The sequence below is a fragment of the Nanorana parkeri genome, unplaced genomic scaffold (genome assembly GCF_000935625.1).
Source record: "Nanorana parkeri isolate BGI_ZX_2015 unplaced genomic scaffold, ASM93562v1 scaffold11, whole genome shotgun sequence".
In the NCBI taxonomy this organism is placed as follows: domain Eukaryota; kingdom Metazoa; phylum Chordata; class Amphibia; order Anura; family Dicroglossidae; genus Nanorana; species Nanorana parkeri.
Genome location: NW_017306279.1, coordinates 2,878,633 through 2,906,219, shown reverse-complemented (window position 1 = coordinate 2,906,219; position 27,587 = coordinate 2,878,633). Strand labels below are relative to the sequence as shown.

The 27,587-nt window shown below is 42.8% G+C and overlaps 1 protein-coding gene across 1 annotated transcript in view; it reads left to right on the top strand.

Annotated features, from left to right (window-relative positions):
* The window catches only part of COMMD1 (copper metabolism domain containing 1), an 87,019-nt gene that overhangs the window by 30,331 nt on the left and 29,101 nt on the right, over positions 1–27,587 (top strand). The window contains exon 2 of the mRNA XM_018555945.1: positions 3,429–3,710. Within this exon, the coding sequence (XP_018411447.1) occupies positions 3,429–3,710 (282 nt within the window). The remainder of the gene's footprint in view (positions 1–3,428; positions 3,711–27,587) is intronic.

Below are 27,587 nucleotides of genomic sequence, written 5' to 3'. Positions count from 1 at the left end.
GGGGGGGGGTAGAGAGAGAAGTGTATCTATGTGCATGCTGGGACTTATAGTTGCACAATGCTAGTAACTTGGTTAATTGGCTCCTGTCTAAATTGGCTCTTTGTGTGTACAATAGGGACCTTAGATTGTAAGCTCCTTGAGGACAGGGACTAATGTGAATGTGCAGTATGTAAAGTGTTGTGTAAATTGTCAGCGCTATGTAAATACCCATAATAAATACATTTCAGGGGTGTGGAAATTAATAATGATAGCGTTGGGAGGCGACAGGTTTTCTGTATGGAGCCTGCCCTCCAATACAGAAGATCGAGCACAGTATTGTGACTGCTGAGACAGGAAGTGCTGTGAGTATGGCACTCCTGTCTCACTGATCATGCAGAGCAGATTGGAGAACAGACATTCTCCGCTCTCCTCCCCACTCTCTATCCTGAAATCATTGCCGCTAGGGGGAGTCCAAAAACTGCGGCGGGGGAGGGACCTTGGAGGAGGGAGGGCGATGGACAAGTATGCTGCTATACAGGTGATCTGGGTCCAGATTACTTGTACAAAAAGAGCGACTGCTTCCCTGCTCTAAATGTAGGAAAAAACACTGGCCCGACGCCCAGAACTGCATGTTCTGATCGTCGGGCGATAGGAATTCCGCACTCCTGATAAATGCAGGCACCCGGGCTTGTGTGCTATTACCTTCAAGTGACTGATTGCAAAGCTTCATACTCATGCCCGCGTCTCATGTTATATAATACTTTGTCATTAGTATTGCATTTGATATTGATAGCTCACCTAACAAATAGTCTTCCTTCAATGTGCGGGTTGCAAGACTTATTTTCTTCAGCCCTGAACAACCCCCGATACTGAACAACCAAACTCCCATCATCATCGCAAAACAAATCAACCTATCCCTTTTCATCAGGAAACAGTTTATTATTGTCATTCTGTTCAGTGGGACTGTAATTGGATTTCATTGAAGGAAAAATATTTGGCAGACTTGCTGAAAATATTTAGCTGCAGATAATCCTGTCCTCCCTGGCAAAGAGCACTCTTGGTACATTTCCACTACGGTGCACAACAAAAGGTTTCTTTCCAAGGCTTCAAGCCTAATATGTAATAAGCAAACCACTCTATTATGAAAGAGCTACCAAACAAGAAAATCCATTCTTGTAATAAAATTTCCATCGTAGCTCCCTGGCGTCCGGCTGTGTGGAAAAGGAGGATTGAGGCTGTAGTGTCTCTTAGATAGATACTTAACCTGAAAGTGGCGTGAGGAGCGACAAGATTGGCAGAACTCCCACCTATTCATACAGCTCAGTAGTGCCCTACTCTTAAATAATCTCCTCTAGCTTTATCTGGGACCAAAAGCTCTGAGCTGTGTCCCCATGGGGCCTCATATCCGAAGCCTGTCATATAACACTGATCTTAGTACCCTTCCCTATCTCTGCTATGTGCGGCTCAAACGTTATATATAGCACAGAAAGCAAAGCAGTAATCTGTCACCATTTGCACCAATCTACCCTAATCTCCTTTGTAGCCTGGTGCTTCTGGAACACATCTGCTGGGGATGCAGGGATGTCCTCCCTGCTGCCTTTTGCACAGAGAAATCTGATGCAAAAAAAAATGCCAGTATTAAGAAGTCTCTCACAGTCAGCAATTTAATTCCAACCTCCTTTGAAAGTTTGAATGATATTGGTGATGCTGAAAGCAGAGAGAAAGTTGCACTGCATAGTCTTCAGACTGTACACTTCTACCACTACTGACTGGGTAAAGAGACGTGGGTGCTTATTCTGCAGGGTTATACATAATGGGGGGAATTCTTCATAGCAATTGCGAGTGCTTGAACTTGCACGGATTATATTTGATGCACTTTGCGCCAGATTTATGATGCTAGTATAATGTTGTTCATAAATGAGGTTAAATAGACTCCAGACAAAAAGCTTAACAGTCTCTTCTTGAAGAAGTGGTCATGGGGACATCTTAAGTTGTGATTGTTCTGTTAAGCTGCCCATACACCTTGCGATCATCGGACGACACTTTTCGTCCAATGATCGAACCGTTCTACGAGTTTCATACGGCGGCCCCATCCTGCCCCGGTTATCACAATGTTGGATCTGCAGTAATTAAAAGAAAGCACTTGGACAAATTGCGGTAATCGACCGCACGTATTTTTGTCTGCGCATGTGCAGTGTAGATGGTTCGAATTTTGACGTACAGAAATGCCACCAACCTTGCAAAAATCGTACGATCGACCGAAGTTTTCTAACCTGCTGGTTAGTCAAAAGTTGATTGGTTGTACACTGCCCATCAACCTTACGAATATAGGACGAAAACGCAATCGCATACGAAAATCGGCCAATTTTCTTAAGGTGTATGGAAAGCTTTAGGTGATGCTCCAGTTTCAGACAGCCGCAGGACAAGCGCAGATGTAAACAGGTGCTAAGTGGCAATTGCTTTGATAAATTCCCCCAATGTATGAATTTTGGCTTTCTGCATTATTAGCTTTCTAAATTCTTTTCACTTGTTGACTAGGATTACTTTTCAATTCCTTCCAAGGTTTGGGAGAAGTTCGCACGTCGTCACTGCTGCTGAAGGGCCTTCCAGGATAGCAGTCAAGGGCCTGGATGGAGTAGTTGTGGCTTTCTTTAGGTACAAAGGCAATGCTCAGGCAAGATTAGGAGCAATAATACCTGTGCCTTTTACCAATGATGTGAAGGATCTAATACAATTTATTAAAATGAGGAAATGCATGTCAGTGGACATCAAGATGCAGCATGCAAACATTTTTCTAATACACATTTAGGGTCCGTTTACACCAGATGCAGTGTATTCTGGCCCGATTCTGGCCAGAACACACTGCCTCGCATTGTGGCCGGCTCACTTTTTTGTGGGGCAGGAGGAGGTGTGGCGGGCCATTGAAATGAATGGCACCGTAGACACTCCCTCCGGCCCCAATGCGATCAGCCGCACGGGATAGCATGGCACATTGTGCCTGCGGTCCGGTCCAGTGCGATCAAAATAGTGCTTGCAAGGGATAAGTTCCCGTTTTTGTCTAGGTGCTAAAAATAACAAAGTTATACTCACCCGAAGCTCTGAGCCAGCCAGCTGTCCCATCGCTCCCTCCAGCCTCTCTCCTCCTCCGCTGCAGCATTGAAATGTTTCTCAGCATCCTCACATCAATGCACAGTGCATAGACGTGATGATTTTGGGACCTTTGACCGCTGCAGAGGAGGGGGAGAGAGACTGGAAGATGCGGTGGCTCGGAGCATTTGGTGAGTATAACAGCATGCAGTTAACCCTTGCAGTGTGGGGGTAGCCCCCACTGCAAGGGTTAATTTTTTTTCCCCCTGGAGTTTTTCTTAAAGGGTATACAATATACATACAATATTAGTTCCACTCTGCATAGTTCACAGTTATCAGTTTTTCCCTCCTTTTATTTTCAGTCCATAGTGTCCGCCGATATGGATTCAAACCAGATTGAGGCTTTCCTGACGGCTCAGACCAAAAAACAAGGAGGAATCACTGTTGAACAATCTGCAGTCATCGCTAAGTTTTGGAAGAACCACAAAAGGAAGATTCGTGAAAGTGTGATCAACCAAACCAGATGGGAGAACACCCTAAAGAGCCTAAAATGGAGGATAGATGTAAAATCGCAATCCAGGTACTCGGACCAAGTCAACAATGCTGCTGCTGTGGTAGAGATGGAGATTGGGACAAATGGCAAGGTAAGCAACATCTGAGCCTTTTAGTGTCCTGCACACAAAGCCTGTCATTGGCAGGTGGCTGGATTCATTATTATATTGTATGTCTTGCTCGATGTTCCTGGCTAGTTTTACAAGGACCTGTTACGTCCTGACAAGGCAGCAAAATGCAGTGTTTGGCTCTGTCAGTCAGTCTGCAGGTTTTTGTACTCTAATTTTGATAAGCATTTTGTTAATGAGATTTGGCATATCTGTATGACCTGGAATTATTTGCTGTAATAGAGTTTGGTAAGTGTTATGCTTGTTTATATTGTTTTTATACCAGACAGTATAGATTTGATGGATCCTAAAACACTGAAATAAAAAATGTCAGTAACTGTTAAAATGTAAAGTGTGCAGGTGAAGCATTTTTATGTAAGTTTATGTGATGCTCGGTCAGAAGCACTTCTCATTGGGCAGCGTGTGAAATTCAAAATACAGAGCGCAGGGATGCGCTACACAACAGTACGGGGCAGGGATAGTAGACCAACACTGGTGGAGGGGAAGGAGTGGTCGCCCAAAGGTAGGGATGCAGTGATACTGATACCAGTATTGGTGCCGATACTGAGTATTTGGGCAAGTACCCGTACTTGCCCAACTGCTCCCCCCATTCTCCCCCCCCCCAATACCAGAACTTCCGGTCAGAGGGAGATCTCCCTCTTACGGCTCAGAAGCTGGCTTCACCTATTGCTAGACAGCCTGGCTTCCTGACCAATCAGGAAGCCAAGCGGCGAGTTATTAAGTGACGCCCGGCTTCCTGATTGGTCAGGAAGCCAGACTGCCAAGCAATAAGTGAAGCTGGCTTCCTAGCCAACCAGGAAGCTGGATGGCACGTCATGACCTGCCTCCTGGCTTCCTGATTGGCTAGGAAGCTAGCTTCACTTAGCGCTAGGCAGCCTGGCTTCCTGACCGATCGGGAAGCTGGGCGGGTGGATCATGACGTGCCGCCCAGCTTCCTGATGGGTCAGGAAGCCAGGCATCCTCAGTGTCACGAGGGAAGTGAAGCCAGTGTTCCTTCAATAGAACACCGGCTTCCTGATAATCAGGGCCCATGGATGCTGTTATTGCTATTCATTATAGGTGAGTACTGAAAAAAAATATCGGTACACGATACTGAAAAACTGGTCTCAGTAGATCCCTACCGAAGAGTAAGTATAGCAAGTGGGAGGAGAGGCGACCAGATTGGAGGGAGCAATTCCATTTTCCCAAATTCACCTGGGAAAGTGAAATTACCCTGTAAAGTGAATGATATATAACTTTTAGGTTTATTTATCGATTGAAGCTGCGAATGCATATTTTGTAGTTGAGGTGCCACTTCCATAGTTATCTAGGGCGGCTGAAGCTTTCCAGGTTGTTAATGTCTCGTTCATGAGATTCCATGTAGCAGAAGAACTGAACTGTCATCGGGGGAGGCCGGGAGAGAGGGGACAGTTTGACATGAGGTTCCACAGGCTGAACCACAAATTCCCCCTCTCTATTCAGTCTCAGGCCGGTCTATTCAGACATGACGCCGCGACCCACTGCAGAGGGTGTCGCGACCCACTTTTGGGTCGCGACCCACGAGTTGAGAACCACTGATCTATAGTGTCAGATTTTTGAATAGGTTCCATCATCTGCATTAGGAAAAATGCGACAATAAATGTGAATGTGAGTTAAGAAAGACAAACCTATTTCTCACCCTCTTTTAGATATATACATGAGTAATACTAGGGTGATGTTATATAGTCTAACATGTTGTATGATCTTACATTTGTCAATTAATGGCGTCTTGCTTCATTTACCAGATATTAGTGTCCTATTATGCAGTCACCTGCTGTGCACAGTAATTGCTTTTAAATGCTTTGCTTGACTTTAAATCAGTTCTGCTCTTGATATAAAATATCCAATATGGCTGATCTGAAAAGATAGTTATGCTTGACTGGACTTTAAATTAATCACTTTTCAATACCTACTATGTGTAATCTTCCCTGGTACATCATTTGTGTGTGTGACTATATAGAACATTAACCACATAGCAACCAGTCCATGTTAGAGAGGCTTGATGGTTATTTTAGTTTTATTATCATCATTATTATTATACAAGATTTATATAGCGCCAACAGTTTGCGCAGAGCTTTACAATATAAAGGTGCCCATACACCTTACAATTTATCTGCAGATTTTCTGTGGCCAGATGGAAAAAGTGCAACAGATTGGCCTAGGTGGAGATTACTCCATCCACACAGTTAAGTGTCGATGGAGGAATCTGTTGCACCTTTTCCATCTGACCACAGAACATCTGCAGATAATTGTAAGGTGTGTGGCCAGCTTAAGAAAGACATTGCAATACAATTCAAGACAAGAGGGTAAGGAGAGCCCTGCCTGTGAGTTTTGGATAGAATAGGAAATACTTTTTGCTTTCTTGTTGCTGTTGGGGACTAGAACTGGGCTGGGTGGGGTGGGGGTGTGGGGAAGTTCTCTAATAGGGTGACTGGCGCCATTAAAATGTAACAGAGGATCAAGCCCTTACCCATTCTATCCAGCCGGTGTTACATTTTAAAAACAATTTAAAGGGTTTACATTTCTTTGTATGAAATAAGATCTTTGCCACACCAATGTGCTTTAATGAAGAACTCCAGGTTGTAGAAAGCTTAACCCTTGCAGTGGCGCTACCCCTGCACTGCATGGGTTAACTTAACTTTCTCTAGGGGCTCACCTGATCCTCGGCCCTGCACCAGTGACTGCTCACCTCTCTCCCGCTGTGGTATGTCCCTCAGCGTCCTCAGATCTCATGGACAGTTGAATGGACTGTATTAGATGTGATGACGTCAGCGGAGCTTAGACTTCTGGAGTCCAGGGGAGAAGAGGCTGCCGGGATCAGTATAGCAGCCAGGCGGGATCAAGGATCGGTGAGAGTTTCTTGTTTCTTTGAGCCCCTAGAAAAAAGCAAGTAGTTAACTTTGGCAGTGCAGGGTTAACTTCGCTCCCATCTCCCATCAGGATCAATCCTCCCACTGCAAGGGTTAATTTTTCTACAGCCTGGAGTTCCCCTTCAAACACACATAGAATCAGGGTAAAAGTCCAACACATTAACTGCAAGGGCAGTGTTCACACAAGTGCAAGTGTGTTTCAGATAACTGAAATTTTTTGTAATTTGGAAGTGAGGGACAGGGGCATGTTGCCCTATTGTGATGTAAAAAAGTAATACTCGCAAGCCAGGGTTCATCTGCAGTTTGCAATTGTGTTGGTTCAACGGGGCTATGGAACGGAAATTCCCATGGAAATGGGAAGAAGTTCCTCCTTTTAGTCTGTTTGCATAATTTAAAAGATATTATTATTATTGTACAGGATTTATATAGCGCCAACAGTTTGCGCAGCGCTTTACAATATAGGGAAGACATTATAATACAAATCAAGACAAGATGGCAAGGAGGACCAAGATAAAGATATATTGAATCCTTGTAAAAAAACTGGTTATTTGATTCTATTACCAAAATAAAGAATTATTAAAAAGCACCCCGCCAAAAAACAATAATAATACTGTCCTGCCGCCTGTGCCTCGGATCTTAGCACTCTAATGCAATGCCATGGCGGGCAGCAGAATCTTCAGAATCCGATACTTCTGGGTGTGCTGGATGTCTGTGTCCTCCTCCGTACAATGTGGTTCCACCTGGTGGCCACAATATCACTACTGTTTCCTTTTGACACATGAATGGCATCTCTTTAGGATAGGTTACTGGTCTCTGCACCAGTACCTTAGCAATGGAGTTTTATAGATTCATAACTTACCATGCCGCTTGACAAAAGTAGTAACATGGGATAACCGTTTAAAGCTGAAAAGGGAACTATACTCATGCAGCGATAGAGCAAAGCTTCCCATCCACCAGCACCGCCATCTTTTCTTCTGTGTCTTCTTGGTCCACGTGGCTCATCCCCTTTCATTAGGTGGCCACTTTTGATGTAGCTTTTGTGCATGCGAGCGGGAGTTACATGGTTCTCGGTACCTGGCTGCATTCCTGGAATCTTATAGATGTTGGGAATGAGCTGGATTGTAAACTGTGCATGTGCCACAGACAGTGTACGCTTTTAAAAATTGCTACAAAAGAGGGAGGGAAGGTTTTTTGTTTTTTTTTCTTTAGGAAAAGAGACATAAATCATCCCTTCTGCTAATAAACTATCTTTTAGCAATTCTTTAGAAGTTACCTAAAGTTCAGCTTTAACTGCAGACAAACAGCATCCAGTTCTTCTGTGATTTACAGAGCTGTGCCACGTAGGGCAATAGACCTAATTTATCTTTTCTGCAGTTAAATAAAACGTATAGGTCTGCTGCCTCCCCCAGCCTGTGACTGGACAGTGAAAGGAGAAGCAGCAAATAATGCAATCATCCCTCTGTACCTCTATTCTCTCCACCTCTCAGCAGCTCCTTGTTGGCACATGAGCACTGTAGCACAACTGACTGACTCCGTCTTTCTCTCCCATTCTGAGCTCTGCTGTAAAGGCTGATACCAATTAACTATTTGCTATCCGCCCATTGTAAATACACGAGCAGACGGCAGCCTCTTCCACGTCATTTTTTTTCCTGCCCGTGTGAGCAGGTTCCCGCTGTGCATGTAAACAGCCTATTACATACAAGCATTCGGGCGGCTCTACAGCCGTCCAGTCGCTTGTATGACAACAAACAGGGTGCGTCACCCCTCTACTTCTGCCCTCCACTGCCGGTTATCCCGAGCTCCGTAGTGCCCCCTGTGGGCCCAGGACAGCGGCTGTTTACAGTGATAACAGCGGAGAGATCAAAATTCTCCTACTTGCTGATCTCTCCTCCAATGCTTCCAGGCGGATCTGATGTGTTTTACATTAATTCCACCTCTAGCTGTCATTTCTCTGGCTACTATAGCCAGAGGAGAAGCTGGTGAAGCGTCATCAGCTTCTTTGGGGGTCCCTAGGTGACAGAGGTCTTCGAGACCCCTAAAGCCTCCTTAAAGAGGGCCTGTCATTGTATATTTGTTATCACATAGGGGAATTGTTAATTATTTTGGGGGGGATGCTTTTTGTCGCGCTCAATCAGCTGAGACAATTCACTCTCGCTGTGAACCAGGCCTCATTGGTTTATTTTTTTGTTTATATCTTCCTTGAGTTTAGCTTTAACACTGTAATGTAGACTGGGAAAACTAAAATAGAGGCATCCCTGCTAGGAAAACAGTCTATACACTTCTATACCATGGGCCACACCGCCAATCTCCACTGCTTTGAAGAGGAGAACTTGCTGAAGCACATTCAGCTTTCAACACTTTTGTGAGTTTCAGATGCTGGCATCCCCCACTGCACTCTTTGGTTTCCTACATCAGCCTCTATATTACTGCAGCACACAGTAGTGACACAAGGGCCAATGGAAGGAACCACAGAGTGAGGGGGGACAGGGCTTTTTATAAACCCCAAAGTGTGCCATATGCCAAAGATCATCATTAAGCTTTGCCCTTCAATGCTGCAAGTTCTGGCCACAAGGGCAGTGAACTGGTAACTGTTAAAGCAACACTCTAGGTAGATTTTTTTTAACCCTTGCAGCGGGGCTACCCCTGCACTGCAAAGGTTAAATGCTTGTTTTATCTAGGGTCAAAAATTAAAAAAAATATTTCACCTGATCCTTTTGAGCCGGCTCACTCTTAGACCGTTCCCTGGAGCCTTGCTCCCGCTCCGCTGCAGTGGTCTAAGCTTCCTGAGTCATAACGTTCTATGCACAGTGTATAGCATGTAAGGACGCCGAGGGAGATGCCATCGCTGCAGCAGAGGAGGAGACTGGATGGAGGGAGCGATGTCACAGCTGGACAGCTCAGAAAATCAGTGACTATAACTTTTTTTACCCTAGGCGAAAATGAGCACTTTCCCTGCACTGCGAAGGTTAAGAACATTTTTACCCAGAGTTGTTCTTTAAATGTTTTCTTTGCAGGGTTTTCTTTTTTGTTCATTTTGAACAAGATCCAGAACTATAGATGTGTTTTCTTTTTTTTGTTATGATGGGGAGCATGTTTTACAAAGGAAATCAAGGATATCACCACACCTTTTATCAAGTGGACTTGGCAGTGTGGCTGCAGAAAGCTCTAGTTACAGACAATGGAATGATCTGTATTTGCGGCGGAGTTATTAAATAAAATCACCAGAAAATGATTCCTGATTGTTTGGCCTTGCTGTGCTCAGTGCTAGGAAATCACCCACGCCTATGTCTGAAAGTAATCCTCATGTCATGGTGAATCTTTCTCTTTTTCTAAAGAGGAAATGAATTGGTCCTATTGCTAGACGGGAGGCAGTAGTAAGTCTGTCTCTTTAAACGGGCCATTTTTGGCAGTTTTATTTGATGTAAGATACAGGCACATTAGTCACTGCGTCTGCTCCTATGTACTAAGCACGTTTCCTGGATTGCACTAGTATGGGGCTAACCGTAAAGCCTTTAATTTTTATAGCTGACTCCATTGCACATATAAAAACTGATATGACCCTCCTGTAATCCCATTTACAGCAGCACTTACCAGGGTAGAACCTGAGCCAGTCCAATTTTGCCGCAGTGCACATGTGCTAACAGTAAACATGAGGAAATTACCTGAGATTAGGGGGATGACTTCATTAGTGCACTGATGCTCCTTCATTGTCCATGTAGGACCCCCTTCACACTGAGCTACATCAGAAAAAGCGCTTTTGAGAGACATTGAGCTACAGTGCACATATTGTCCCGCTACGTAGCGCTACTTTTGGCATGGTCTTCGTAGCTGCTACATTGTGCTGTATCCAATCAAAATCGGTCTTGTTGTGACATCATTCCTCTTCCTGTTTCCTGCTTATGTTCCTTACATTTATGTGCAAAACTGACACTTCTGTAGCGCGACAATGTCACGCGAATCCGTGGGACATTGAGCTACACCATTCTGCCGAAAAATAGGTCATGTTCAAACGACAAGCTTGAGCTACAAGCTACAGGCGACATTGAGCTGTGAGATGTGAACAGCTCCATTGAAATGCATTGGACGAGCTACATTCCGCTAATGTTTGAGCGATTTTTGAGCTGAAATTGCGCTACAAATCGCTCAGTGTGAATGAGGTCTTACAGGCCGGGGGATATTGTTGACTAGTGTTCTTGACATACTGTAGCTGTGCTTCTTTTGTAGTAGTGGAGGATGCAGAATGTGAAATAGTACATTGCCCACATCGACAAATTCAGATGTTGTCTTTTTTTTTTTTTGACCCTGTGCAAATTTAGTTTCTATGACAGCAAAGAGACTACTTTTTTTTTTCTTTTTATCTATTTCAGTGTCAGACACCCCTACCACAGAACTTAATTCTAAAGACACATCAGAACACAGATATCAAAGATTAGAATTATTCTGCACAAGTTAAACCAAAACAGATAAATGTCTGCAAATTAACTCTATAAAGTCCATCCGGGCAAAAGCAGCCGGTACTATAAAAGTCCAGTACTGAGATGTAATTTCTTTTCTTTTGGAATGTATTTCTCTGGATAAACTGATGCATGAAACGGATTCTATCACCAGAGTTTCTAAATGAAAGCCTTCTTGCATTAGCTCTTAAAGTGGAACTGAACTTAAAAATGGAAGATTTGCTATGTTATAGGGATTATATATATAGAAGTGTTAATTGTACGTTAACAATACCCTGAAAAAGTACCTTTTTGTTTTGCATTCCTTCTGAAAAATAGCACTCCTGTGCCGTAGAGCCTCATTGCTGTATGTTTGAAGTGTGAGATCTAAGGCACTGCTGCCTGTGCCTTATAGTCTAAGGGGATTTGGATTGAGGTTTGGTGCTTTCAAATATGTTAATTGAAGTAATGCCGCTACCGAAATGGCCTCCGTACAGAGACACAGTGCAGAACAAGGCATGGTTAGTCCGTAATGGGAAAAAGATCAGCTTCTGGGAGACGACAGGCACTAGTGACTAGTCCTTTGCCCTCTGACTGCCTTTTTTGAGCATAGCTTCTAGACTTCAAGCCCATTTCCACCTTTGTAAGGGATTAGCATTTATTGTGGAAATGCAGGGGTGCGGTGACGATGTATATGTGTCCACATTTTCATGACTCACATTGCAGGCTTTCTTTAATTTCTTTATGAACAATTTATGATTCCTAAAAATTCAAAATGTTATCCACAAGAAATCCATTCTGACACCAGGGTCGGACTTTAAAGCAGGCTGTAAACAGCTGCCCCCCCCCATGTGTATCCTTGTAACATGATCACTAAAAACCAGCTTTGCCTTTTACACGCAATACACTGTCTGGGGGGTGTGCCATTATGAATACTAATGAATAGGGGGGGGTAGAGATCTCAGAGAGAGCTCAGTTGTAATTTACACAGAGCACAGAGGCGGCCATTTCCATGAGGATATAAAGAGGAAAGCTAACAAAAAACGTAAGTTTCTGTGTTCATATACAGCAACTGCATATGCCTGCTTCGTGTACACTTGGTGTACATTGCTGGCATATGTTTTTCTTTTTAAAATACCTCCGCAAAGGTGGAAATGGGCTTTCGGTGCCTTTTTTAATTCAAACTTGTTAGAATTACCACCGTTTCTCAAAAATGTTTTTTCAGTTTTAGTGTATTCACCTCTGCAACTTTCTTTGTAATTCAAAACTTCCGGGAGCACTGGCAGTTTTTCCCTCCCCTGGTTCCAGTGTCACTATTACATGTGCGCCTCCCAGTTCAGGTTTGCGTTGCCTCTTTAAAGTTGACATCGGGAGCGTCCACATGTGACAGCCGGCATCACGGGGAAGCAAATGCAATTAGGCCAGTATTTCTTTTCTGGCAATGACACTTCCAAAGCTGCCATCACAACCAAGATGGAAGCGCCTAGCATTGGTTTTATGCTTTCTGGCTTCTAGGTTTAGTTGGGCCTTTGAGGGAGATTAAATGCATCATGTAAGATAAGTGGACATAACTTGAAATAAGAAATATGTTATTTGGTGGAATCATGTGTGAGCAAGGCCTTTTTAAGGTTTTATCCTTTTGCAGCGTGTGTCCCTTCTTTTAGTATCCAGAGTCTCTCCCAACTGTACATCTTTATTGAATCTTCTGTAAGTCAGATTCAAATCAATGATCACAGGTGACAATTGTGTCTACATGCTTCCTACAGAAGCATTTTTGGAAATATACCAGATGGAAATCCCCTTTTTGCAAGTAAAAACAGAGCTTCTAAGATACAGTGCAGATGATGTATTGAAGTGGATTTTTGTCTCCTTTCAGTTTCTCTGATTTTATATGAGACCTAAATCCATACAAAGCTATTCACTAAGCTGCGCATACACCTTGCGATCATCGGAGGGAACTTTTCGTCCGATGATCGAACCGCCGTACGCTTTTCATACGGCGGCCCCATCCTGCCCCGATTATCACAAGATTGGATCAGCGGTAAAAGAAAGCACCTGGACGAATTGCGTTAATCGAGCGCACGTATTTTCGTCTGCGCATGTGCAGTGTAGATGGTACGAATTTTGACGTACAGAAATGCCACCAACCTTGCGAAAATCGTACGATCAACGGAAGTTTTCTAACCTGCTGGTTAGTCAAAAGTCGATTGATTGTACAGTATTTGCGGTTGCACACTGCCCATCAACCTTACGAATATCGGAGGAAAACGCGATCGCATACGAAAATTGGTCTATATTCGTAAGGTGTATAGGCACCTTAAGTCTCCGTTCACACCAGGGCGTTTGTTGCTTGTATTTTTCAGCACGAAAAAGCTCCACACAAGAAATCACATTGATTTCTATAGTCCCCGTTCACGTCTCAGCGGTGAATGGGGACAATAGAGGCGCATACTTACAGGCTTGTGCTTGTGCGGAGCTTTTCCGTGCTGACAAATACGAGCTACGATCGCCGGCGGTGTGAACGGCTGTAAATAACCTGTATTGTGCTGCCTACCACACAATGTGTACCAGGTAATATCTTTAAATTATGGTTTGAAAATTCCCAATCAGTTCAGTCAAAGTACCGCAGTGAACATCTCTACCATGTTTGTGGCACATAGTCCCATACCATGTTTGTGGCACATAGTCCCATAGATTTTATGATGAAGCTAAATGAGATTTCAAGATTTTGAACTGTGGATAGGACAGAACATAATCGTGCCCAACTATTAATGGTCAGAAGGCTAAAATAAGTGACATAACTTAGTTTGTATGGCCTGAATATATGTAGCAAAATACAGTAAACTGTATAAGCCAATCACACTTCAGTTTTCTACAATCAAAGAGCAGAGAGATTAAGGCTGGGCATACATGGGCAATTTTGTTGTGCTGGTAAAATCACCAGCAGTGGCCCACCAGTAATCGCTACATATAGTAGTGGTAGCAATTGATTGCACATATTTGGAGTATTGTGTAATCATTAGTGATTCATTGATGCAACATACTACACTCCATTGTTGCTATGTGTAATGATCGATAGTTAATGGCTAGCGATTGGTGAGGGGCAATCACGGGTGACTTTAGTAGCCCATGTGCTCCCAGTCTTTCTAATTGATGTGGGTTAATACACCTTGCATTTTGCACCGTATCAAACAGGACTGTACATGTATTAAATTAGTAGAAGGTATTAAAATGTAATAGAGTAATAACAATGTGGTAGAATTGACTGTATAGGGCAGAAGAATGACATAGCAGACATATCACAGCCATGGAATAGCACATTTATGCAGAAACTCTGCAGTTTATCAGGAACACCTTCCTTACTTTTCCACCATTTTCTTAGTGTTATTTGCAGCTGCTCCAATGATGGAAATCTTTCTGTTTGTTAAAGTGATATTTAATGGAACATTTTGGTTTCATAGATAAAGCTCACTTAAGAATTGGAAGTAGTCCAAAGATGATTAAGAGAGCAATAACCGAAAATCATTTGCATTGCTTGCCTTTCTATTGTCAGTTGATGGCATTGTGGCATTCAAATCCTGTCCTATCGGTTACCACTTTGTGCATATTCTCTGGACTTTCAAAATGTTTAACCACTTCAGGCGGGTTCACGTATATGTACATCCTCTGCCTGAAGTGGTTATACCAAGAACACAGCTGCTGCTGCTGCAGCCGTGTTCTTGGTATAATTTCAAACAGCCGATGATGGCTGTAAGACCCCATTCACACTGAGCTACAAGCTTTTTCACCACTGATTTGAGCTGATCGACTTTGAGCGACATTGAACTACATTGAGCTACAGTGCACATATTGTCGCGCTACGTAGCTCTTCTTTGGCAGTCTATCAAAATTTATTGGGGGTCAAATCGCTTGAAATCCACCAAAAAATAGCTCATGTTCAACCTTCAACTACAAGCTACAGGAGACATTGAGCTGCAAGATGTGAACATCTCCATTGAAATGCATTGGAAGAGCTACATTAAGCTTCATGTTTGAGTGATTTTTTAGCGGAAATCGTGCTACAAAACGCTCAGTGTGAATGGGTTCTTAAGGTGCAAGCGATTGTACTGAGTGGCAGCGTGTGTGTGTCCTGCTGCCGCTATTACCAGCTGCCCTGGACTCTGCTGTCCCCCGTGCGGGCCCATGTCCGGCACGGCGGGTCTCCCCTCATTGATCGGAGGGATTGATCTCTATTCCAGTCACTGGACTGTGTATTACATCACTGCCGGTGTCACTGTTTACATTCTCCGGCTCTTAGAGCCAGGAGAACAAGCTGGTGAAGCAGATCTCTAGGCTCTGGTGAAGCCTATAGGACATTTTGGGTATTGTAGTTTTCACATATGCACGCAATTTTAAGACTTCACATGTTTGGTATCAATTTACCCGACGTGACCCCATCTTTTATATTTTACCCCAAAAATGGGTATTATATTCTGTTTCTGTGCACTACATTTCATTTTAGTGTATTTTATCCTAAAAATACTGGTTTGATAAACATTTGCGCAAATACCGTGCGCAGTAACAAATTGCAACTGGCATTTTTTTTATTCTACAGGGCCTCTGCTTTCAGAAAATATATAATTGTTTGGGGTTTTTAAGCTGTTTTCTAGACAAAAAAAATCAGATTTTATCACGTGTGCAAATAGTAAGAAATTGCTCCGGACAGCAAGTGGTTAAAGTCTGTACTGTGCAGTCTTTAGTCACCCAGAATGGGAAAATGCATGCATAGACTGGTGCAAACTCTATCTAGCACAGTAACCTTTTTGTTGTGGAAACATTTATTGATCTAAAACCTGCAATATCATATCTAGAAGATAAAGAATGTGCCCACAGGAGTCTTCAGAATCCTTTCTACTGTGTCACAGATTGCCATAAACTGTGACTAAAGAGACAAGTTGAATGTGCAAACACGGCCTCACATTATGATGTCTTCTGTCCTAGCTTTAGCCATACACTGGAATGCCTCAGTCATATGAGGGTTCTTCGTTAGGGCATGTAGGTAGGGAAGGAAAGGTTGAGCTTGAAAAAGTATTGTCTTGGTCCAAAACATGTAGCACTACTGCACTGTTTTTATTGTTCTTTCAATTTAAATCAGATTATAGTATCCTTGAAGAGTGCGGATCTACCTGTTTTGTGTATCCAAGATGCCATATGACTGTTATTTAAGCATCTACTGAATGGTGGATTTTACACTTGGCCTTGGATGAGTCAGTGTTTGTATACGGAGAAGGGAAGGTGTAGCTTGCATGATTCTACACAGCTTGAATGATATACCGCGAGCTGTAGCTCGCGGTATACTGAGCTTAGGGTAACGGGAGGACGCTAGTTTGTGTCCTCCCGTTACCCTAAGGAGAACTATGGGGAAAACACTGACCCCATAGTTCTCCTTTTAACATGTCAAATAACTTTCTCTTCCTATCAGCCAAGACTGGCCATAAATATGAGACAAAAATGGCCAAATCAGAACTCTGTCTTCTCCCATATGTGGCGGCTCATACAAGCAAAGCACTGAGAACAATAAGTCTATACAGGTATCCAGTACCCACTGCTGCCAGGCCAAACACAGGATCAAATGCAGAGAAAATGCTGCATGCGCACAATTGGAGGGGTGTAAAATTAAAAGCTCTGCATATTTAACAGTGTGCCTCCTTTGTGAAAAAGGGTCATAGCCTTATCCGAGAATTAGCAGTGTTAATATACTCCTTTGCTGTACTCATGACATCATTGTACATATTTCTATGCTGTGGTATGCTTGAGGTTCAAATTGTTGACATTTTAATAAAAAGCTGCTATGGGGTCCATTGATAGGTGTAATGAACTGGTGTTAACAGTCATACACTTTTGGAAGAACTGAAAAAAAAATTACCCTTACTACTGATTAGGCTTTATTAAGGATTAAAAATAAAACCATGCTTGCCATAAACTATTGGATTTCCTTTCTGTGCTTTGTGTGTTTAGTCATGGTGGCCTGTGCAGAGAGGCGACTTCCTCTGATTTTCCATTACCTTAGGCTGGCTTCACACCTATTTGTTGCAGTAGCACACAGGTTATTACCACAATGCACGTACTGCATTGCAATGTGATTCATTTTGAATGGCACTTCAGTACACTAAACCAGCACATTTGCAATATAGCAGACACAGATACAGAATGGCTTTCGCCGGCTCCCAGTTATCTTAAAGTGATTCTGTGTTTGCCCATTCAGGTTAAAGAAACATGTTGGTTATAATAGTGACACCAGCAGTAGCACATCATCACCTTCCCTTCACCATCACCCCATTCTCCATCACAACAAGAAGTGAGGAATACTAGGTACCTCTGTGTATGGGAGATCATGTGATTTACTTTAATTGCTCCCACATGATGGCTTTGTTGCTTAGTAGTTGGCCACTCGGGCACCATGCACTGTCGTATGGTAGCAGTATACTTGGAGCTTACACATGGCTCACTGTCTTTCCTCCCAGCAGGTGAACAGAGCTTTGGAGCGTGAAAGGGTTGCTTTGCCTTCATAGACCAACGCACACAAATTCACTTTATTGCAGGTGGGCACACACAGATGACAAATTAATCTGGTTAGGGGATCTGCTAGCTTGCATGTTAGCAGCCCTTCCAGCTTGAGACATGGAGATAAAGGATTTGGTACCTTCAAGGATAGTAAACTTAGCTGCATTACCGCATCACAATATCATTGGTATATTTAACAGACCAAAATGGAAGCACGTAAGAGAAGTTTGATGCTAGGGTTTACATACATTTCAAGAAAAACTTGAGGACAAGGTCTATTAAACAGGAATCTTTTGGGAGTGTTCTCTCCATGTGCTTAGCTCTCCACTTCAAACTTGAAAGCTTTAACAAAAATAAATAAAATACAGAGACAGCGGCACTCATTGACTTCTTGGTAGATACTTTACTGGCTGAAGAGGGTACATAAATATTCCCTGCTTACATGTAGTGTTTGGTTTTCAATCTGGCATAGCTCACAAGGTGGAACTTTTGTGAAAAATTTAATTCACTTTGGAGAGACTGGCCAGCTCAGTTTATGGATAATGGCCTCCTTAGTGTTTGCTTTTTTACTGGCCTTGAAATTCTGATTAACATCCTGAAACCTTTTTACTGGATTAGTTGGTGCTTTCCTCAGAAATTGTGCATAATGTAGTTGAAACTACAAATTCATTGATGCTGACTTGTAAAACAGGAGCAGAAAATGACATGGCTTTTGCTGGTACCTATTTATTAGATTTGTATGCTTTCATTCTGTAATCTGCTCTGGTGGAATAAAATATATTATTGGCAGCACTGCCCTATGCCACCCCTGCTCTTTTGTTAAAGTTTTTGCAAATTACCAAGACATGAAGCAACAATTAAAGAAAAAATGCACTTTCTGCAACCTCCACTAATATTACAGAGCCCTCCTCCCCTCTTCACAGAAGCATGCTTACCGAGACCTGGCACCCAGAAACTTACTACTGTGTCTGCACATAGACTTGTATGGGGCTCATCAACCTCTGTCTCCTGGCCAGGAGAGGACTTTGGAACTGGATGTAAACAATCCACGGGGTGGCGGATCTTGGTAAGTATGCATCTGTGGAGGGGTAGAGTGGGCTCTGTGATGTCAGCAGGGGGGGGGGGGCAGAAATAATTGGTGCTCTTATTCTTTAAGACTATAGGCAGAGACCTTTAAAGTGGAAAGTAAAGTCAATAAAATAAAAAATCGCTTAGAGGTAAGGATTTTTGGCAGAAAAGGAATGCAAAGTCTTTTCTGCCCAAAAATATTTTATGCCACCCCCATCAGTGGGGGAGAGAAGATCGATCCAACAGCACTGGAGAAGGGCACACTTGTAAGGTAGGTGCACTGTGTTTACTTACACATTAGGGTAAAACCACAACATTTACAAAGCGGTTTGCTTCCACCTTAAGTAAACCTGTGAGAAACCTGCTAATTGAAATTGAACCTTTCATTAAAGGGTCAAGCTTGACTCCACCTCTTCCGTCCTATGGAGTCTCCCTATTGGTAAGTTAGGGCTTCTGTCACTATAAGGTTAAAGTCATACCTATTTCCCTGCGGTAATGCAATGTTTTGCCACATACCCAAAATGACTCGAGGCTGTAATTGCTGCCAAAGGTGCTTCAACAAAGTAATGTGTCTGAATACTTAAGTACATGTCATATTTCAGTTTTTTCTTTTTAATAAATTCACAAACATTTCTAAAATTCTGTTTTCACTTTGTCATTATGAGGTGTGGATTAATGAGAGAAAAAAAAAGAATTTAAACAACTGTAGTATTAGGCTGCAACATAAAAAAAAAGTGAAGAGGGTCTGCATACTTCCTGAATGCACTGTATATAATTACAAACGTCACTTAGAATCATGTTTATTTATTTTATTTTACATGTATTATTAAAAATAAATAATTAAATATATATATTACAGTACCTCCTTTGAGATCATAGTGATTCAAAAATAGTCCGTGGAGCTTATAAAAGAAGATACAGTCCAATGACCTGATCATTTTTGGTTGGTGTCAATAGAGAATAATCTTCCTCAGGGAATATGATCCTCCCAGTAACCGTGGGGAAGGAATAGAGGGAATGCATTGATTTAAACCACACACGGAAAAAAACAAAACATTTTTCTGGGTGCTATCTGTCCCTATGAGTTAGGCTACCACTGATCCATAAACTACATTTCAGGTAATACCAGTGTAATATATGCAAGGCTAAACATTATTTAGGACTTATTCAGATGCTGTGCGTTAGCGGACGGGCTAGTGCGCTGTCGAAGCTCTGGCAGTGTGCATTGTATTGCACACTTCCCGAGCTGTCACTGGTTAAATTTTTTTAACTTTATGTGGCGTGTACAATGTGTGCATCCATTCAGGTCCCTGCTCAGCACCGAGGTGCAATGCGCTGCTGTGCGACAACCTGCGATGGCATCCTTAGTGCTGTAATAAAATCTAGCATGTTTGCATTTTATCGCAGCTCACCACTCATCACAACGCGTTGTGGTGTGAATGGGAAACATAGACAACAATTGTTTCCATGTGTCTTTGCAGTGACCTATGTTGATCTGGTGGGGTAAAACGCAGGTGCTATATGTGTGAACGGGTCCTCACAGTCCATCAGTCAGGAATCGGGTGATCAACTTCTCACAATATATTCAGAGTTACAGAAAACAAATGTGTCGGGTTTCTTTTCTACACATTTTATTGATCCCCATTCTTTTGTTGGAATACATTAGGCTGCCTCCCACTGCCAAGTTGCTAGCTAACGACATCTCTTAGTCAATTAAGTTAATGAACATTTAAAGCTATATTAATATACACTGGAAATTTGCAGCACCAATGCATTAAAAGGGAGTTGCCTGAAAGATTCCCTTTTCACTTGATGAAGAGCATTGTAAAATGTCAGCCAGTGCAAAGAGCGTTGTTTACAGTAACCCATGTCAACTAATGTTTCATCTTTCATTAGATAAGAGCAGTAAAGGTTATTTCTGATTGCTGTGGATTACTCTGTGTTTTTTTTATTTTATAATAAGTAACCTGTGCTGAGAAAACGATGTAGGCGCCATTTTGCTTGCACACATGTTAACTGTCTGGCAGCTATTACGCTCAGGGCCACTGATTGGGGGATACAGCCAGTCCTGTATTTGGCCCACCTCCCAATAGATTAGCTGGGGGGCCCGGCCTGGCAAATGCTACCTTTCAGTGTCTCTAGTGCAGCGCCTTCTAGCCACCCACTCTGCTTCACACACAATACCAATACCATCACCCCAGTGCTGTCACCGGAGTCACTAACTGTAATTTTAAACCTGCCAATAAACTGGGGCTTGAAGAGAGTGCTGGAGAAGGGCTGCAATGTTTGTGAACAGGAGGATGATGTAAGCAACAAGTCTGCGGCACTCCAGAATCCTTACTGGGCTAAGTTTGGGTGAAAATTAGTGTTTATAATCCAGCAATCATATGTATGTCTTTTGCTGATAGTTCTGTGTTTCATTCCTATATGCAATCATACTGTTATAATGTGTGTTTCTTGCACCTAGTAGCTGTACTAGTCTTTACATGCTTGATGTGCTACGCATAGAAAAGTAAGTATGCATCGGGGTAGAGGAATCTAGGCTACATTAGTTTAGGAGACTGGTGAGTACCCCCTTAATAGTTGTTTATCAGTCGTGAATCCAACCTTAAAGGTTAGCTGTAAAGTGCATCCCTAAAACAGGTCAGGACACCCTAAAACGCCAGTGGTGATTGCTCCCTCCATTTAACACGTGGTGGTCAATGCTCAATTACTGATTTTAAATGGTGGTGGTCAGTGTTCCATACAATATTGGTGTTCAGTGGCCAGTTCCCCCTGCAGCATTGGTGATCATTGTCCCCGACAGCATTGGTGATTAGTGTCCTCTGCTGCATTGGTGGCCAGACCCCTCTGCAGCCTTCTTAGTCAGCGACCCATGAAGCCTCGGCGGTCAGTGCCTCCTGTAGCATTGGTGGTCAATACTCTCCCTGTATTATTAGTGGTCAGTGCTCACTCCCCCCCCCAGTACTAGTGGTCATTGCCCCACGTAGCATTGGTGGTCAGTGGTCATTGCCCCTCCATCAGAGCCCCTTTTGTTGATGATCAGTAAATGCTTAGAAAGACTAACCATTGGTGCTCAGTACTTAGGTGCAGGCATCTTGAGCCACTGGCTTCCTGCTCCCAAATCTTTCCTGAGTGGCACGACTATGTAGGTAGCGTCAAGGGGAATATCACTCCGCTCGGCACTGCCTGCACGTCTCTGTCCGACTTTGCCTTGTGTTAATGCGTATAATTGTATTTTCATATCTCTATACCACAATGTTTCACACAACAATCTGTAAAGAACATTGTAGCATAGCGACAGAGAACACAGTAAGGGCTTGTTCACACCGAAGGCGTGTGTGTTCCAGATCGGTAGCTGCTGGAACGCACCGCGATCGCTAAGAAACTTCTCCCCGCGTTTTGGGGCAGGAGGGGGCATGGCGGTGCATTGAATTCAATGTCACCGCTTCCACGCCCCCCGCCTGCAGTGCGATCGTACGCGGGAAAAACTTTGCCAGCGTTGCCTTCCAGCGCAAACGCAAAAAATAGAGCAAGCCCTATTTTTTGCGTTTGCAGTGAAACAGAACGCTGGCAAAGTCTTGCCACGCGTTCCATCGCACTGCGGGCAAGGGGGTGTGGAAGCGGTGACATTGAATTCAATGCACCGCCATGCCCCCTCCTGCCCCAAAACACGGGGAGAAGTTTCTTAGCGATCACGGTGCGTTCAAGCAGCTACCGCTCTGGAACGCACACACTTTCGGTGTGAACAAGGCCTTAATGCCATGATCACTGGGCATACAGTGCATGCATTCGCTTAGGGCTTGTTCACACCATGTCCGGACCAGATCTGGAGCAGATCTGCAAACGTAGTGCAGTTTATTTTTAATGCATTTTTGCCATGTGTTTGACACGTTGCGCTGCAGTTTTTTTTTAAGCTTAAAATGGGCTTTCATGTGCAGTCCAATGCGTTTACATGCATTTTGGTGCGTACCAAGCCAGAAAAAATAGTGCATGCAGCATTTTCCCCCCTGCATCAGAACAGTCTGCACTGGTGTCAACAGAGCCCAGAAATACCATAGGAATACATTGGTATGCATTTCTGATGTGGGCTGGAGCTGTAAGCACCTCTGCAAGGTCTCCAGAGGGCTGCCATGAGGTAGGTACTTATTAAAATGCCCAGTATCTGCACCAATACCGGTAATGGCAGGTGAGGCTCTGCCTCACTGGTTTAGGGGCCGCCCCCTTGGCAAGTGCCACCCAAGGCAAATGCCTTGTGGTAGATACACCTCTGGGTGGCATAGATTAACATTTCTTTAGCACGGGATATTCTGCATAGGGACATTAATGTACATTTTCAAGGCAGGAAGATGTTAATGCATTTATGATAAATTTAAACTAAGCATTTGGAAAAAGGGAGAATTTACACATCAGTTGTATGTACGTTACGGATGTTACAAAGTTTTAGTTTTTTATACTCTGTAGGAGATCAGTCCACTAATGACTGTGACCTGAGTTCTTTCATTTAAAACGAGACATCTGATCTACGAGATAAAAAAGTGACAACTGCTGCCTGTTATTCAGAGCTTACATTAAATTGTTAGTTATGCTGCCTGTCTTTATACCAATAGGATTCAGTAAAAGGACACAGGTTTAGAATGCATTACTGTATGATTTTTTCACATGCAGTTTATTGGATGTACCTATGTTTATGCGTTTTGAATGCATTTTTTTCTCAAACATTTTGCAAAGTAAGAAAAAGACCTTTGAAGGAATCAGAGTTTCCATGACAGAGTCATGTGTCAGTGCAATGATATCAACAGGTCTCTTTGAAATGGATTTTCCACATGAACCGTGTTTTCCTAGTAAAACAAATGCGTTTTACTGCAGAAAACAGCAGACACTTGAACAGGGCCTTAACCCTTTGGTGATGAGGACTATTTCAGACCATAACTAGCAGAGCAAAATAAAGCCATTTTGCAGCATGAATTTAAATGCTAATCATTTCTTAAAGTGGACCTTGTACTCCAAGCAAAGTCCATTCATTCAGTGCTTGGCCCCCACCTTCTTCTAAAACACTGCTCAATCAAAAAATCAATCCTTTGGGGGGATAAAAAGTTATTTAGTATATTTATCTTACCCCCAGCTTCAGAGTAGCCCAAATCAGGCAAGATGGCACTCCAGCACAGTGCACAATCCTTGGCTATTCCCTGGGACCTTGATGGAAGGATAGGGACATCATGGGATCACCGGAGATTGTTTGATGTCACTGGAGATGTGCGGGGTCAACAGGGATGTTGCTAAAGAAATACGTTATTTTATTTAGAGTGATTGCTGGAGACAGAATATAACAGATTTCTTTAGCAATCACAACAATCCTCCAACTGTAGTCACAGGTAAAAAAAATCTCCCGGTCACTCTGCACTGCCCAGGAAGGAGGGGAGGTACCACTATGAATATTAATGATGCACGTACGCGAGAGAAGCAAAGCATTGTTATTTTAAAAAAGTAAGTTTTTGTGTTTTTATCCCGGATCTGCATATTCCGGCATCATCTACACACCATGTACATTGCTGGCATATGTTTCTTTAAAAATGCCCCCGCAAAGGTGGAAATGTCCTTTTAAGTAACATTTCCCCATCTCCCTCCTACAGTTTTTATTTTCCAGTTTAAAAGAGCGTTTTAGCAAGGGGAAGGGGTGCATTTAAATCTTGCTATTTAAATGCAAGGCCTGTTTTAAACATTTCCTTGTATTAGTGATGAAATTACTACTTTTCTAAGCAAATATTTATCTTTATTATGGTAGTACGCTTACATAATACATTTTTCTTAATTAATAAGAATGACTACGGTAATAATTTTTTCTGACCATTTGTCCTTGTTAAATGGATACCAAATATGTGCATTTTGAAATGTTGTATATTACTTGGTCTGACAATTAAGCATGCACATTTTGTCTTATAAAGCATATTTACATTTTTAAGGCATATCAATGAAAAGTCTCAACATTGCAAAATCACCATACAACCCAAAATATGCAGTCTATTTACAATAGCAGACACCCAAATGCATTCATTTAACCTCCACCATGGTGAAAGCGCTCCAAAGTGAGGGGAAATCCTGCCTTAGACATTTGTCCTCTTTGGAAGATATCCCTTTACCTCCATATTTTGTGACTGTTCTGAAATGTTGGCTTTCTTATCACTTTATTTCCCAGAGAAAATAGTCACCAGGACAGCTAAAGGGGGTAAGACCCCCTAGTGTGGACGCAGACCAATATGAAACGCTTAATGGTTTTACCAATTTCAAACTACCCGAAACGAAAAAAAGAGCATTGACCAGAGATACATTGTAATACTTAAAAAACACTTTATAATGTTCCACATAGTAAACAGTGCATTACCCTGCTCTGTCTCCCTCTGTGTTTTCCTTGAATTGAGGATGTAGGTAACAGCCCGATCATAGTGGAGTTAGAATATCCATGCACTGGAGATCAGTCTGCAGGTCTACGGCCTATAGGAAAGGAAAGATAGTGGTATATAGTTGCAGTAGTATGTATATAGTTATACATTATGAACCCCACTTCATGCTTGTAGCTCTCTGTAGCCATTATACAGATTGAGACCATACCTAAAAGTGTACCCTCTTCTCTAATTAAATCCACTGACATACACCAAATTAAGGCCCCATTTACACCAGGACGTCATGAGAATGTATGTTCCCGCACGTTTGGGAGACTTTGTTTCCTGTGTTTGGCATGAATCCACATTGAATCCCAGGACGCACGCAGAAAGTGTGAATGTGCGGGGTCGATGGTATGAGTCCTACTCCATTAAACTCATGCAATCTGCTGCGGGTGGGAGGCGCTGTGCACTACAATGACAGCTGACAGTGCCCATACCCGCAGTCTGTTTGCATGTGGGGAAGATCCTCCGAAAATAATTGCAGCATGTGCGCTCACATCGAGCGTCTGTAGTTGCTGGCTGCTGTCTTTGTATTGTACAGCGCCTCCCACTTGCGGCTTTTCACATGAGTCTCATGGAGCAATTTCTTAGACTCATGCGATTTGCTCCATTCCCAAGTGTGAATGGGGACTGACCGAGCTTTACCCTTCCTTCCTGCTCAGGAGACAGGTGTCAGAACAGGAAGAAAACAGATATCCCCGCTGGAAAGATTTTCCATCATTTCCTGTTCCTCTAGAACAGGGGTAGGCAACTTTGGCTCTCCAGCTGTGCTGAAACTACAAATCCCATCATGCTTCTGCCTCTGGGAGTCATGCCTGTGGCTTGCAATGCCTTATGGGATTTGTAGTTTCAGCACAGCTGGAGAGCCAAGGTTGCCAACCCCTGCTCTAGAAGCTTAAAGTGACCCTGTGAACACATGGTCGTCTGTGAAGAATTACATATTTGTGACTCTGATGTCACCAACCCTCAACCAATACCCTAGTATTCATTGAGAAAAATACTAGGTATCCTTTAAATGGGCACTATACTAAGCGATCAGTTCTCTAACTATCAGTTCTCGCTAACCAGAGGTCCATGAATGTCCCATCTGTCCTTGAGTTTCTTCGGGATGGGGTAGGCTATTAGTACTCTGAAGGCGTAGATTTCGGCACTCAATGTTTTTTTGGACTGTAAACTAGCTTAATACTTTAGTAGCAAGGTTTTTTAAGGCCTTAGGTAGGATAAAACCCTTGCCAGCGAAAGTTGTTCCTAAGTGGGATCTATGTACTGTACTGCAGGGTCTACTCAAGTCCCCCTTTGAACCGTCTGAGGATCTGAAGTTTTGTACCTTTTAAAGACGGCTCTCCTAGTCACACTCACTACTGCCGGGGGAGTTCACGAAATTCAGGCCCTCTCTATTAGGGAACCTTTTTTCAGGCCTTTGAGGATAGTTTAGTCTTAGGGACTGACCCGGGTTTTATTACCTAAAGTTTCCTCTAGGTTCTATAGGCCCCGAGATATTGTTTTACCTACCTTCTGTTCTAGGTCAGCAAGTGCTAAAGAACAGGAATTTTTCATTTATTTGATGTCAGAAATGCAGTTCTGAAATACTTAGACCATACCAGGGTCTTTAGAAAATCTGAGGCTCTATTTAATTTGAATACTGGTAAAAACAAAGGTCTACAGGCTTTAAAAAAAAACTCTGTTGCTAGGTGGATTAGACAAGCAATTATTTCAGCTTACTGTGCTATGGCGGAGGTTTGCCCTCTCGGACCCCTGGCACATTTAACCAGGGCCTTAGCCACCTCCTGGCCAGAGCGGGTTGGGGCCACTCCTGAACAAATCTGCTGTGCGGCCATCTGGTCCAGCTACTCCACTTTCTGTCGTCATTATCGGTTGGACCTTCTCACCTTCGATTAGGCTTTTGGGAAAAATGTTCTTCAAACGGTGGTCCCGCCCTAATGGTAAGTTTCTCGCTCATCCTCTCATGTGCTGTCCTGGAAAGACGACTAGAGGAAATCTAACCCTGATTTGTGTGTGTGTGTGTATTTATTTTTTTTTTAAGCTGGAGTTTTACTTTAAAGGAATGTGTGGCAAATGCATGTGGTAACTTAATAAATAATAACTTTTAAACATTTAGCCAGCAGAGATGGGAAATGTCATGTATGATTACCATTTGTAATTGTTGTGGTAAAAATAAACCAGCATTCCCTAGAGGGAACAGGATACTAGTGTTTCTTTGGGAATATTTCAAAATCTGACCCTTGGTTATGGATGTTTGAGTATAATTTTAAGTCAAATGTGTTTTCTTAGGATGAAAGAACACTTTGTTACATTCATGAAGCATGTGAAATATTTTACAACTTGAGTAAAATGCTATATTTGATATTTCACATGCTATAAACGGCACTCGGGTACTGGGTATAAATCCTCCATAAACTTGCTGACCATCCAGATTTTTAAGCTTTATGGAGAGAAATAAAACGT